Genomic DNA, 13584 nt, shown 5'->3' on the forward strand with positions numbered 1-13584 from the left:
TCAAACTACTATAAAAAAACACTTTTTCATTCATTTGTGTATTCATTTACTGTACTTGAATTGAACACACTGGCTCACACAATAAGATATTTATTGAGACTGTCTTGGTCTGAACCAGAAGACCTTTTGTATTTGTATATTTATTACAGGCAAGTGACCACGGCGGAAAAGAAATCTGAACTTCTGACTAATTCATATTTAGTTATTTCTTGTAAGCAATAATCTCTGCCACATTTTCTTGTTCATTTGTTTTTATGGTTGTTAATGTTCATTTGCATTTTCTCAAGTTTCAGACTTGATTCCTCTATAGTGACTCCAAGGATGTGTTTGCTTCTGATATCCTATCCTATCCAACCAGAGTGTGTAAAACCCACGGAATCCATTCAGCTTACGGTTCATCTAAAATTAGAAATGAATCATGTTAATATAGGAACATTTAATACATAGAATACTACTGTAGCTTGGACAAAACGAGGCAGCATCCAGTTAAAAAAAGGCAAGATTAAAAGCTTCTCGCTGTTTCACCAGCATTACTGTACATAGAATCGGGTTTCCTACTTTGTTTGGTTTAGCTGCAAATCCTGCTACATTCTCCAATTGCGTGATGGTGCGTTGGTTAGGACATACATTGTTTCTTTCCATATCTATCAGTATCTTTACCACGTAGTCGTAGTTCCTCTGTGTATGTGCTGCCGATATCAAAGCATTGTACAATGGCTGTGTTAGTTCATCTCCAGAAGCCTACAAAAGAAATCGTACTACAGTATATGCCAAAAAAATACCCTTTACATCGCACCTTTAGATTGCTTTATAAACATGGGCAGGCATGGTTCTGTAATTTCAGGTTAGAACCATACAGCATAGGTTACTTACATTTTGTCGCACAAATAACAAATTTCCAATCTTTGTTTTTGTATAAATTATGAACACTTCAGCTATTAGATCCACTTTAATGAAATTTTTTTTTTTACCTTGACATCTGAAAGTAATTGAAGACCGTCTTCTTCTTGCCTACAGCCTGATGCCAATGCAACATAAGTCCTTGTTGTAGGGTACAACCCTTTATTCTTTATATCAACAAGAAGAGCCTTGGCTCCTTCAAGATCCTTCCGTTTTGTTCTCTTCCTAATTAGCATATTGTAGAAATCTATGTCAACTTTAACCTCCAGATCATCAATCATTTTCAACAATTTGGTTTCAGCTTTTAGACTTCTTGGTATGACCTCAGTCAGAAGTGTCAATGTCTTGCAATCTGGTTTGACATCATTTGATGTCATGCTATCTACAAGACCTTCTGTGCCACCTAGCAAAGACAGCCGATCAGCAGGTCTTTCCATGGCAGTTAAAGACATAACTCCATCAAGATTTGGACTCAAAGACAACATATTTGGAATACTTTTACTGGTTCTTTTACCACTTATTGGAACTATGTCATTTAAGGAACTATTATCAATTTCCGTCGCAGATTCAGATAAATTTGAAAGAAATTTATCTTCTTTTTGTACAGGTCTAGTGTTCATCATTTGAATGTCAGAACCTTTTCCAGAGTTGCTTTCATTCTTAGAGATATTAATCAAAAATAAATCTGGGTATTTGGAAGAATTGACAGTTCTCTGATCAGCAATCTCCAAAACATCCATTTCTAACCTCTGTTGCTGTCCTTTCAGAAGCGTCTGACTTCTTTTTTGTTTAACCTGTGATGCATCTAACATCTTATGCTGCAGAGTAGTGCTGCTTAGAAGAACCTTATTGGCAGTCTCCAGATCACCTATTCCACAATCTCGCACAATTCTAAGTAACAAGTTGTAGGTGATGATGTTTGGTTTGATTCCCTTTAGTAACATGTGTCGCCAACCCTTTAAAATAATTGGAAAATAAGAGTTTGAAATTAATCTATTGTTGAAACATGGTTTTTGTTAACCTATGTGTGTGTATGTACATATTAAATAAAGAAATTAGGTGATGTTACAACTTGGCAGGAATAGAGGACATTGTATAAATTATATTGTTCAATTTGTTTTAATCTTTAGTTCATTCTAATCTTGTAATTGAGGCAAGTTGTCATCGGCCTAGATTAGATATCTTGACTGCAAAATTGATTTGATATGTTATATAGATGAAGCTCAATAATATACTGTCTGACACCTTGGGATGGCCTAACATATCTGATTTTATGGAAAGTCTGGTATACCGTAAAAGGATTTGGGAAGTTTTAGACTTTGAAAAGTCTTGTTTTGGGAACGTTTATTTGAAAAATAATTTGTATAATTGAACCTCAATAGCAAACAGAAAACCAGCTTCCTTGTTGGATGCACAAGCAAAGAAAAGAAACACAAAGCTGTCCACGCTGACTTTAACACCAGACTGAAGTAGATGATGAAAGAGTTGAAAAGATGTTTGAACATCACCACATTTAGCATAAGCTTTCATCATAGCGTGATGGGTCACCAAGTTGATCTTCACTTCTTTCTCTCGTAACTGTCCATGTAGTTTCTTTAAGCGCATAAGACCATCTGTTTCCGGCCAAGGGGACTCTGCACATGCATTGAATAAGGCTGTGTATGTTGCTCCAGTCGGCTGCAGACCACGTTTTTTCATCTGGAGGAAAAACAAATGTCTATGTACAGTATTTCAATATATTTATGATTTATACATTTGATAATCAGATGACCACTTCATGAAGAAGGGACACAATAATCAGACTGATCACAAGATATAATCCAGGCCTTGTCTTTTGAAAATTATAGGTGTGCTACAAGTTGCACTCCTCAATACATTCAGGGGTGCTGTAGGTGTGCTGTTTGTAGTATGTTGGTGTGTAAAAGTTTACCAAATTTAAGCGTGTTGTAAATCGCACTCCTCAAGGGCAATTTAGGAGCGTGTTAGGTGAATGATCGCACTTGCTCGCCTTAAAAGACAAGGCCTGATAAACACAGCTTACAGGACCATAAAGAAAAACCCACTTATGACAAGTACAAAATGGCCATCTTTTCAAGACCGACATGATCGTCATTAACTTAAGATGTCGCCCTCAACTTACATCATTGTATAAGTGGAATGCTTTCTTAGTGTAGCCAGCTCGTCCACAACCGCCAATGAGTACATCATAGTTATATGCTGTTGGTACAACATTATCCTCTTTTAACATCCGTATTTCAAGAACTGCTAAAGCTTCTTTAAGCTGTGAAGAATACAAATTTACTGAGTTACTTTGGCTAGTCTTGGAATAAATGTTTGGATTTCTTTGCTGTCTAATAGGCAGTTAATTAAGTTGATATCGTAAGAACCCCAGTGGCAGTATTCATACTTGACATTAAGCTACTTACAAATGTCCAAAAACATCCTAACATTGATAATGTTGTGTATGGTTTAAAGAACCTATTTCATATAAAAAAACTTTTCTTGCAATTAGTTTGATTTAAAAGTCTATTTTCCATGGACCATAGAGATATTATAGTGATCTCTATGCATGGACTAACCTAAGGGAAAATACTTATACTTAGGCAGCTGCAGGCTACCGTAGTATTTTGGGGAAATATTTTACTAAGTGTGAGTGAATACAGTCACTGGTTCCTATATTTAGAAGTATATACATTATTCAAACCTTTCCTTTCTTCAGAAGTTTTTTCATCTGATTACTGTACCAAATTGGGCTGTTTTTACGCCCACTATAGAAACGTTCCTTATCACTGTCTTCCGCATTGTTTTCTTCTGATACTTCATACACTTCTTCGAACGTCTTTAACTGAAAATATAAAGTTGATCAATTTTGTGAATTATACCATATACTTCATAAAATTACTGTACTTTTCACTACCCTGGGATTTTAAGGTTACTGTTGTAAGTACCTCATATTCATCTTCAGTTTTTAGGGTTCCAAACCTATCTTCTTCGGGTAGATTCTGCACATCCCATTCATCACTGTATCTATGGATCATCACTGCCTCCTTTCTTGCTTCGTCACTGTTGCCTTCAGGACTATCTGCTGTATTGATTGTAAACGTCCTAGTATACTTTGCAAACAAGGCAGTATATTTGGTGGATTTCAAGTACTGTACCGAATAACTTTGCAATACTGCAAATATTGATGGACGTGATGTTGCAAAATATCTTGATGACAGTGAAGTGATTATATTCCGTATTGGAAACGCCATTTGTAGTCCAAGTCTCCTCCCGTTTTAAAAAACCTTTTTTTTATAAAAAAAAATATACAGTCAGTATTTAGTCTTGGTTATTTCTTGAAATTTTGAAGTATTACTATTTTAATATGTTATTCTTAGTCTGAGAGTATATCAATTGCATTGTATTTCTATAGGTACGTAACTAGGCCTAGCTAGGTTTTGCATTGTTGGTGGCGGTGTTTGATTATATATTAATTAAAAGAACAGTAAAAAAGACTTTAAAAAAAAAAGAGTAAACCATATAAACATAGCCTTAATCCTACGTTTACTTTACGAGTAAGTAGGCCTCTGTCGCGTAAATGTCTTTCCCCATCTTTATACTCAAAATAGCTCTACTATCTAGGCCTAGAGGCTAGACAAGAGGGTCAGCCCTTAGCTAGGTTACGGTAGGCGCTACTTTGCTCTGGCTGCCTATCCTTCCTAACTAGCTATCCTACTAGCTAGGCCTAGGGCCTAGCCTCCTGAGGAGATATGCATCATTCATACTAATGACTTATTATAGGCAATAGAAATAAAATAGGAAGTTATTAACTGATGTGATAAAGGCATAACTTAATCTGTACATATTAAACATGCAAGATTAGCTGCAGAAGTTCCAGGTATATAAACTATACCAAACTGGCGAGTAAATCATGTTTTACTTTTTAAACCTCGCAACGTCTGGTTGAAAAGGCTACTCGGACCAATAATTTCTATTAGCCTAGGGGTTATTGCGATTTGGACGTTTCTGATTGGCTGTAGCCATGGACTATATTGATTAACACTGTTCTGATTGGTTGTAGCTTTGAATACATCTTCTCGGAACTCGTCCTTAATACAATAGCAATTTAGCACAGTGTTTTACTATATAACCAGATAAATAATAGGAAACATTTAATAATTTGATAAATGACATTTAAATAGCAATTTAGGTAAATGTCTTTTGAAATGAAATTAAATAAATTATAACCAATTTGGTTAGAGTAAAACACAATGATAAAGAATAGGAAACATTTAATAATATGATAAATTACATTTACATAGCAATTTAGCACTGTGTTTTACTATAACCAATTTGGTTAGAGTAAAACACAATGATAAAGAATAAGAAACATTTAATAACATGATAAATGACATTTAGCAATTTAGCACTGTGTTTTACTATAACCAATTTGGTTAGAGTAAAGCACAATGATAAAGAATAGGAAACATTTAATAACATGATAAATGACATTCACATAGCAATTTAGCACTGTGTTTTACTATAACCAATCAGATTAGAGTAAAACACAATGATAAAGAATAGGAAACATTTAATAATATGATATATAACATTTACATAGCAATTTAGCACTGTGTTTTACTATAACCAATTTGATTAGAGTAAAACACAACGATAAAGAATAGGAAACATTTAATAACATGATAAATTACATTTACATAGCAATTTATCACTGTATTTTACTATAACCAATTTGGTTAGAGTAAAACACAATGATAAAGAATAGGAAACATTTAATAATATGATAAATTACATTTACATAGCAATTTATCACTGTGTTTTACTATAACCAATTTGGTTAGAGTAAAACACAATGATAAAGAATAAGAAACATTTAATAACATGATAAATGACATTTACATAGCAATTTAGCACTGTGTTTTACTATAACCAATTTGGTTAGAGTAAAGCACAATGATAAAGAATAGGAAACATTTAATAACATGATAAATGACATTCACATAGCAATTTAGCACTGTGTTTTACTATAACCAATCAGATTAGAGTAAAACACAATGATAAAGAATAGGAAACATTTAATAATATGATATATAACATTTACATAGCAATTTAACACTGTGTTTTACTATAACCAATTTGATTAGAGTAAAACTCAACGATAAAGAATAGGAAACATTTAATAACATGATAAATTACATTTACATAGCAATTTATCACTGTGTTTTACTATAACCAATTTGGTTAGAGTAAAACACAATGATAAAGAATAGGAAACATTTAATAATATGATAAATTACATTTACATAGCAATTTATCACTGTGTTTTACTATAACCAATTTGGTTAGAGTAAAACACAATGATAAAGAATAGGAATTTAATAATATGATATATAACATTTACATAGCAATTTAGCACTGTGTTTTACTATAACCAATTTGGTTAGAGTTAAACACAATGATAAAGAATAGGAAACATTTAAAAATATGATAAATGACATTCACATAGCAATTTAGCACTGTGTTTTACTATACCAATTTGATTAGAGTAAAACACAATGATAAAGAATATGAAACATTTAATAATATGATAAATTGCTAGCACTGTGTTTTACTATACCAATTTAGTTTTGGATAAAGAATATGAATTTAAAGAATGGATATAATATGATATGATAAAATATGATTTTCTCCCAATTAGTAAGACATTTTGGAATACTGCGTGCGTAGTGCACCTAACAAGATCATGTTCGCTATTTAAAACTCACATTTTAAAACCGTAAACGCATAAATTTGCGGACATACTCGTAAAACACACTTCCAGAGATTTAATAATTTTAACAGTACTACAAAATCCATAATATAAAGTAGTATAGATTTGTACAAAAAGAGCAGAACAATTAAATTAACTGTCATTACATCTACTGAACTGTCTCATTACATCTACTGAAAAATTCATCGCGATGAATTTATTTATAATACACCAATCAGATCACACGCAATTAGTATGGAATGCCAGTTTAGGCGATGATAAAATCGCGTCGATGATGCAATGAAAATTGCGTCGATGTGATGAAAATTGCGTCGATGAATATAGTATTGATGTAATGATGTGATGAACATTGCGTCGATGAAAATTGCGTCGATGTAATGAAAATTGCGTTAATGTGATGAAAATTGCGTCGATGAAAATTGCGTCGATGAAAACTGCGTCGATGAAAACTGCATCGATGAAAACTGCATCGATGAAAAAAAAAAAATTTTCATCGATGCAGTTTTCATCGATGAAAATTGGGAACTCCCTGCCGGTATGATTTGAATATGATGTCATGGATGCTGGACATCTGAATTTTATGTACTGAACTGGTGGATTAACGGAAGCAATTAGCTAGAAGATATAATGTGTCCGAAAGGACAATAATGGATCCATTGCTAAAATGTGTTGACAATAAATCACTAAAATGTTAATCAGTGCATAATTATATTTCAACATTGTTTTAGTGCGCGCTCACTGTGCGCTTGTCTATAACGTGCGCTAGCGCAAGCGGTAAACATGTTTATCATATCAAAATATTCAGAAACCGTCAATTTTTAGCAACATAATAACATTATTAACATCATTATTAACATCATCATTTACTTTACTAGTAGTCATTTTCATCATTGATTGAATTAAAACCATTTGGAATTTTCATAATCAATTAAATTCATCACATCAATTTTCATCGATGCAGTTTTCATCGACGCAATTTTCATCGATGCAGTTTTCATCGACGCAATTTTCATCGACGCAATTTTCATCGATGCAATTTTCATCGACGCAATGTAAATTGCGTCGACGCAATCTACATTGCATCGACGCAATCTACATTGCGTCGATGCAATTTTCATCGACGCAATTTCATCATCGACGCAATTTTTATCATCGCCAAAAACTTGTGTAAAACGGCGTTCCATAAGTGACGAATCGCATATTCGCCGTTTATTGTTGAGGCGCGTAAACAGTGTGCGCAATGCACGTTTTCTTCCCATGACGAGACGAATCGATATTCGACTCTTCGTGTGACGAATAATTGCCAAATTATAATTAATATAATTAATTAATGAAATAAGATACGCAGTTGATGTTTGCATCAATTGTTCTTTAGAATAAATACTTTCGAAATACAAAACAAAAAATGTGTGGTGAGTGACGATATGTTCAATCATGGACCTATAAATTACTAATTTATAGGTCCATGATTCAATATCTGTAGCTTCAATTCAAACATAATGTAACAGAAAATTCGAAGCGTAAAAAACGTTCGTTTACACAACACTTTTTTTTATACTTTATTATTGATTATTATATTATACAGGAATACTATTTATTTCCTCATTTCTACCCAAGAATAAAAAATTTTTGGATACAAAACTTTATGCATGTGAATTACATTACCAAAATATTAAAATGAGGATAAAAAAACATCGCGTAAAATACTCGTACTCAAAAGCTTCTGAAATTTGTAGATATATGTCATGAAAAAGAAATTTGACATTCCCAATAATTTTTTTGGGTAAAAATGTAATATATGAAACATACAATTTACATAGTTTATCATTGTTTTTTATTAGAACCAATATGGTTACACAGTTAAACATAGTGATAAAGAATAGATACTTGTTAGGTTACTACCCTACCCTCTAGTTTGAAGCGACATTATAAATTCATCGAGAAAAAAAACGTATCGTATTCAGAAACGTTTGAAATTTTGTATAGATATGTTCAATAAGACAAAACAAATTATAAATTTCAAGACAAATCGATGATTTCCATTATTTGCATTTCTAAAAATTCACACTTATGAAAGACCATACATTTTCAACATTTCCTTTTTTCTGTGTACCGAGTTTAGAAACTTTTTGAATACCAGACGTATTTTTTTGTGATGCTTTTTCATTTGAATTGTAGTATAAAATGCCATTGAAACGAGATAAAAATCATACAAGACATGTTATAATAGGTTGCTCTATATACATAACAAAATTAGTTCTTTTTTTTGGTAAGAATCGCCAATGAAGTAGAAAGTTATTTCAGATGTAGTGTGCATTTATACGTCATTAATAGTAGGCCTAAAATATAATATTAAATATTATAAAGAATATCAAACATTTTATGTTATGAAAAATAAAATTTACATATAAGTTTATCATTGTGTTTTACTATAACCATTTTGGTTAAAAGTTAAACACAGTGAGTGATAAAGAATAGAACTGTTTTAGTTTATTTAACCCTAACCCTAGTTTGAAGCGATCACATATTTAATATTCATCGCTAAAAATACGTATCGTCTTGAAAAACGTTTGATATTTGGTAGATATGTTCAATATAGGTTCTTACATCTATAATGCAAAAGAAATATCCTAATAGTTTTATTTTGATTTCTGAGAATCATCAATGAAGTAAAAATGTGTTGGAAATGTATTGTCTTTCATAAGTGTAAATGTTTAGAAATGCAAATTATTAAAATCACGAATTTGTCTTGAAACTTTTATTTTTTGTTTGTTTTATAGAAGTAAGAAGCTATTGAACATATTTACCAAATTTCAAATGTTTCTGAATACGATACGTATTTTTTCGCGATGAATTAAGTATGTGATCGCTTCAAACTAGGGTTAGAGTTATATAACCTAAAACAGTGTCTATTCTTTATCACTGTGTTTAACTGTGTAACCAAATTGGTTCTGTAAAACAAGATGATAAACTATGTAACTTGTATTTATTATTATTACATTATATGTATCCTATAATGTAATATGAAAAATAAAATGTACATAGTTTATCATTGTGTTGTACTAAAACCAATTTGGTTAAAAGTTAAACACAGTGTTAAAGAATGGAACTGTTAGGTTATTTAACCCTAACCCTAGTTTGAAGCGATCACATACTTAATTCATCGATAAAAATACGTATCGTCTTAAAAACGTTTGAAATTTGGTACATGTTCAATATAGGTTCTTACATCTATAATGTAAAAGAAATATCATAATTTGTTTTATTTTGATTTCTGGGAATCATCAATGAAGTAAAAATGTATGGTATTTCATAAGTGTACATTTTTAGAAATGCAAATTATTAAAATCACGAATTTTTTGTGAAATTTATATTTTTTGTTTGTTTTATAGACGTAAGAACCTATTAAACATATCTAACAAATTTCAAAAGTTTCTAAATACGATACGTACTTTTTCGCGATGAATTTATTATGTCGCTTCAAACTAGGGTTAGGGTTATATAACTTAAAACAGTATCTATTCTTTATCACTGTGTTTAACTGTGTCACCAAATTGGTTCTGTAAAAGTAATAAACTATGTAACTTGTATTTATTATATTATTACATTATTATGTATCCTATTCTTTTCTTAACGTTTAGATAATAAGATATGTTTAATATAATATTTTGCTATGTAAATGATATCATATAATAAATGTTTCATTATCATTGTGTTTTACTGTAACCAAATTGGCTATAGTAAAACACAATACTAAATTTGTATGTAAATGTATCATATTATTATATGTTTCCTATTCTTTATTTGTGTTTTACTGTATCCAGCACAGTGCTAAATATCATTTATCATAGTTAAAATGTTTTACTCTAACCAAATTGGTTATAGTAAAACACAGTGATAAATTACTATGTAAATGTCATTTATCATATTATTAAATGTTTCTTATTCTTTATCATTGTGCTTTACTCTAATCAAATTGGTTATAGTAAAACACAGTGCTAAATTTCTATGTGAATGTCATTTATCATGTTATTAAATGTTTCCTATTCTTTATCATTGTGTTTTACTCTAACCAAATTGGTTATAGTAAAACACAGTGCTAAATTGCTATGTAATGACATTTATCATATTATTAAATGTTTCCTATTCTATATCATTGTGCTTTACCATAACCAAATTGGTTATAGTAAAACATTGTGCTAAATTGCTAGCTATGTAAATAATCATTATTATTAAATGTTTCCTATTCTTTGTCATTGTGTTTTACTTTAACCAAATTGGTTATAGTAAAACACAGTGCTAAATTGCTATGTAATGACATTTATCATAATTATTATTAAATGTTTCCTATTCTATATCATTGTGCTTTACCATAACCAAATTGGTTAGAGTAAAACATGGTGCTAAATTGCTATGTAAATAATCATTATTATTAAATGTTTCCTATTCTATATCATTGTGCTTTACCATAACCAAATTGGTTATAGTAAAACACAGTGATAAATTGCTATGTAACTGTCATTTATCATATTATTAAATGTTTCCTATTCTATATCATTGTGCTTTACCATAACCAAATTGGTTATAGTAAAACACAGTGCTAAATTGCTATGTGAATGTCATTTATCAAATTATTAAATGTTTCCTATTCTTTATCATTATGTTTTACTTTAACCAAATTGGTTATAGTAAAACACAGTGCTAAATTGCTATGTAAATGTCATTTATCATATTATTAAATGTTTCCTATTCTATATCATTGTGCTTTACCATAACCAAATTGGTTATAGTAAAACACAGTGCTAAATTGCTATGTAAATGTCATATATCATATTATTAAATTCCTATTCTTTATCATTCTGCTTTACTTTAACCAAATTGGTTATAGTAAAACACAGTGCTAAATTGCTATGTAAATGTCATTTATCATATTATTAAGTGTTTCCTATTCTTTATCATTGTGTTTTACTTTAACCAAATTGGTTATAGTAAAACACAGTGCTAAATTGCTATGTAAATGTCATTTATCAAATTATTAAATGTTTCCTATTCTATATCATTGTGTTTTACTCTAACCAAATTGGTTATAGTAAAACACAGTGCTAAATTGCTATGTGAATGTCATATATCATATTATTAAATGTTTCCTATTCTTTATCATTATGTTTTACTATAACCAAATTGGTTATAGTAAAACACAGTGCTAAATTGCTATGTAAATAATCATTATTATTAAATGTTTCCTATTCTTTATCATTGTGTTTTACTCTAACCAAATTGGTTATAGTAAAACACAGTGCTAAATTTCTATGTAAATGTCATATATCATTATTATTAAATTCCTATTCTTTATCATTCTGCTTTACTTTAACCAAATTGGTTATAGTAAAACACAGTGCTAAATTGCTATGTAAATGTCATTTATCATATTATTAAGTGTTTCCTATTCTTTATCATTGTGTTTTACTTTAACCAAATTGGTTATAGTAAAACACAGTGCTAAATTGCTATGTAAATGTCATTTATCAAATTATTAAATGTTTCCTATTCTATATCATTGTGTTTTACTCTAACCAAATTGGTTATAGTAAAACACAGTGCTAAATTGCTATGTGAATGTCATATATCATATTATTAAATGTTTCCTATTCTTTATCATTGTGTTTTACTCTAACCAAATTGGTTATAGTAAAACACAGTGCTAAATTGCTATGTGAATGTCATATATCATATTATTAAATGTTTCCTATTCTTTATCATTGTGTTTTACTCTAACCAAATTGTTTATAGTAAAACACAGTGCTAAATTGCTATGTAAATGTCATTTATCATATTATTAAATGTTGCCTCTTCTATATCATTGTGTTTTACTCTAACCAAATTGGTTATAGTAAAACACGGTGATAAATTGCTATGTAATGACATTTATCATATTATTAAATGTTTCCTATTCTTTATCATTGTGTTTTACTCTAACCAAATTGGTTATTGTAAAACACAGTATATTTTACCTCAACAAAATCGCCGCAAAATTGTTTATACGTTTATTTTGATTGGCTAACTAAAGTACGGTCTAATGAATATTGATATCAGAAGATTCCCTAGCTTAGTGAAAAAGTTTTATTACCAAAAATATGCTGATTACGTCACTACCGGAAGTTGTAGTCTAGCATGATGCAGACGCAATTGATTATGTACGTTTGTTAAACATATAAAAAGCTGTAAATTACCACAAAACGACAATAGGAAAGAATTCAAAGAAATGCCCTACGTGTTCAAAATCATTGTTTTAATATAGTCTGTATGTATAACTAACAATTGACCTTGTGGAAGAGCGTATAAATTTAATTTAAAGTAAAACATGATTTACTCGCCAATTTGGTATTGGATATATAGCTCGAAGTTCCCTACACGAGATATATTTTTGTAAACAAAAAAAACATGAGGAACATCGTTTTCGCACCACCATAGAGGGCGAAGTATTTTTTTTTTTAAATCCTGTGTGGACAGTATATTTACAATATAAGTTTAAATGTATGCGCAGAATTCCCTACTGTAGCCTAGGCCAAATTTCGACCCTTTATTTTTTTACATAAATAGTTCTATAAATTTAAATGCGCAGAAGCACAATGTGTTTATTTTATTTTATTTATTTTATTCAGTTGACCAACAGCGCCGATGAAACATTGAAACCGCCACTAACACGTTGAATCTAAACATAATAAACTATAATAATACTCAAATAAGCAACAAATAATATAAACAAAAATCAAAACATTATATTATTACATTATTATTATTATTATTATACCTCATTTATTTTAAAAAGTTGATACTTTGGCTATTTTTTAAAAAATCACTGTAATATATACAGGAAAATTTTCGAAAAATGCCCAAATTTCAAATCTTTA

At 30.2% G+C, this 13584-nt stretch overlaps 1 protein-coding gene across 1 annotated transcript; it reads right to left on the bottom strand.

Moving 5' to 3' along the window:
* Window positions 1-22: 22 nt before the first annotated feature.
* LOC140062336 (pentatricopeptide repeat-containing protein 1, mitochondrial-like) lies at window positions 23-13073 on the bottom strand. Its single transcript, XM_072108513.1, has 9 exons — window positions 12945-13073; window positions 4714-5024; window positions 3849-4187; window positions 3605-3745; window positions 3041-3181; window positions 2275-2598; window positions 972-1856; window positions 559-741; window positions 23-399 (listed from the first exon to the last, which is right to left on the bottom strand). Exons 3-9 carry the CDS (start codon window positions 4152-4154, stop codon window positions 283-285), a joined length of 2097 nt encoding a protein of 698 aa, XP_071964614.1. The 5' UTR covers window positions 4155-4187; window positions 4714-5024; window positions 12945-13073; the 3' UTR covers window positions 23-282.
* Window positions 13074-13584: the final 511 nt, after the last annotated feature.

Source organism: Antedon mediterranea, chromosome 1 (genome assembly GCF_964355755.1).
Source record: "Antedon mediterranea chromosome 1, ecAntMedi1.1, whole genome shotgun sequence".
Classification (NCBI taxonomy): domain Eukaryota; kingdom Metazoa; phylum Echinodermata; class Crinoidea; order Comatulida; family Antedonidae; genus Antedon; species Antedon mediterranea.

Coding starts and splice junctions, on each gene's coding strand:
- LOC140062336 (XM_072108513.1), bottom strand. CDS start 4,154: ATGGCGTTTCCAATACGGAATATAATCACTTCACTGTCATCAAGATAT. Junction 2,599..3,040: donor CATTCCACTTATACAATGAT/GTAAGTTGAGGG, acceptor TTTTTCCTCCAG/ATGAAAAAACGTGGTCTGCA. Junction 1,857..2,274: donor GTTTTCTGTTTGCTATTGAG/GTTCAATTATAC, acceptor ATTATTTTAAAG/GGTTGGCGACACATGTTACT.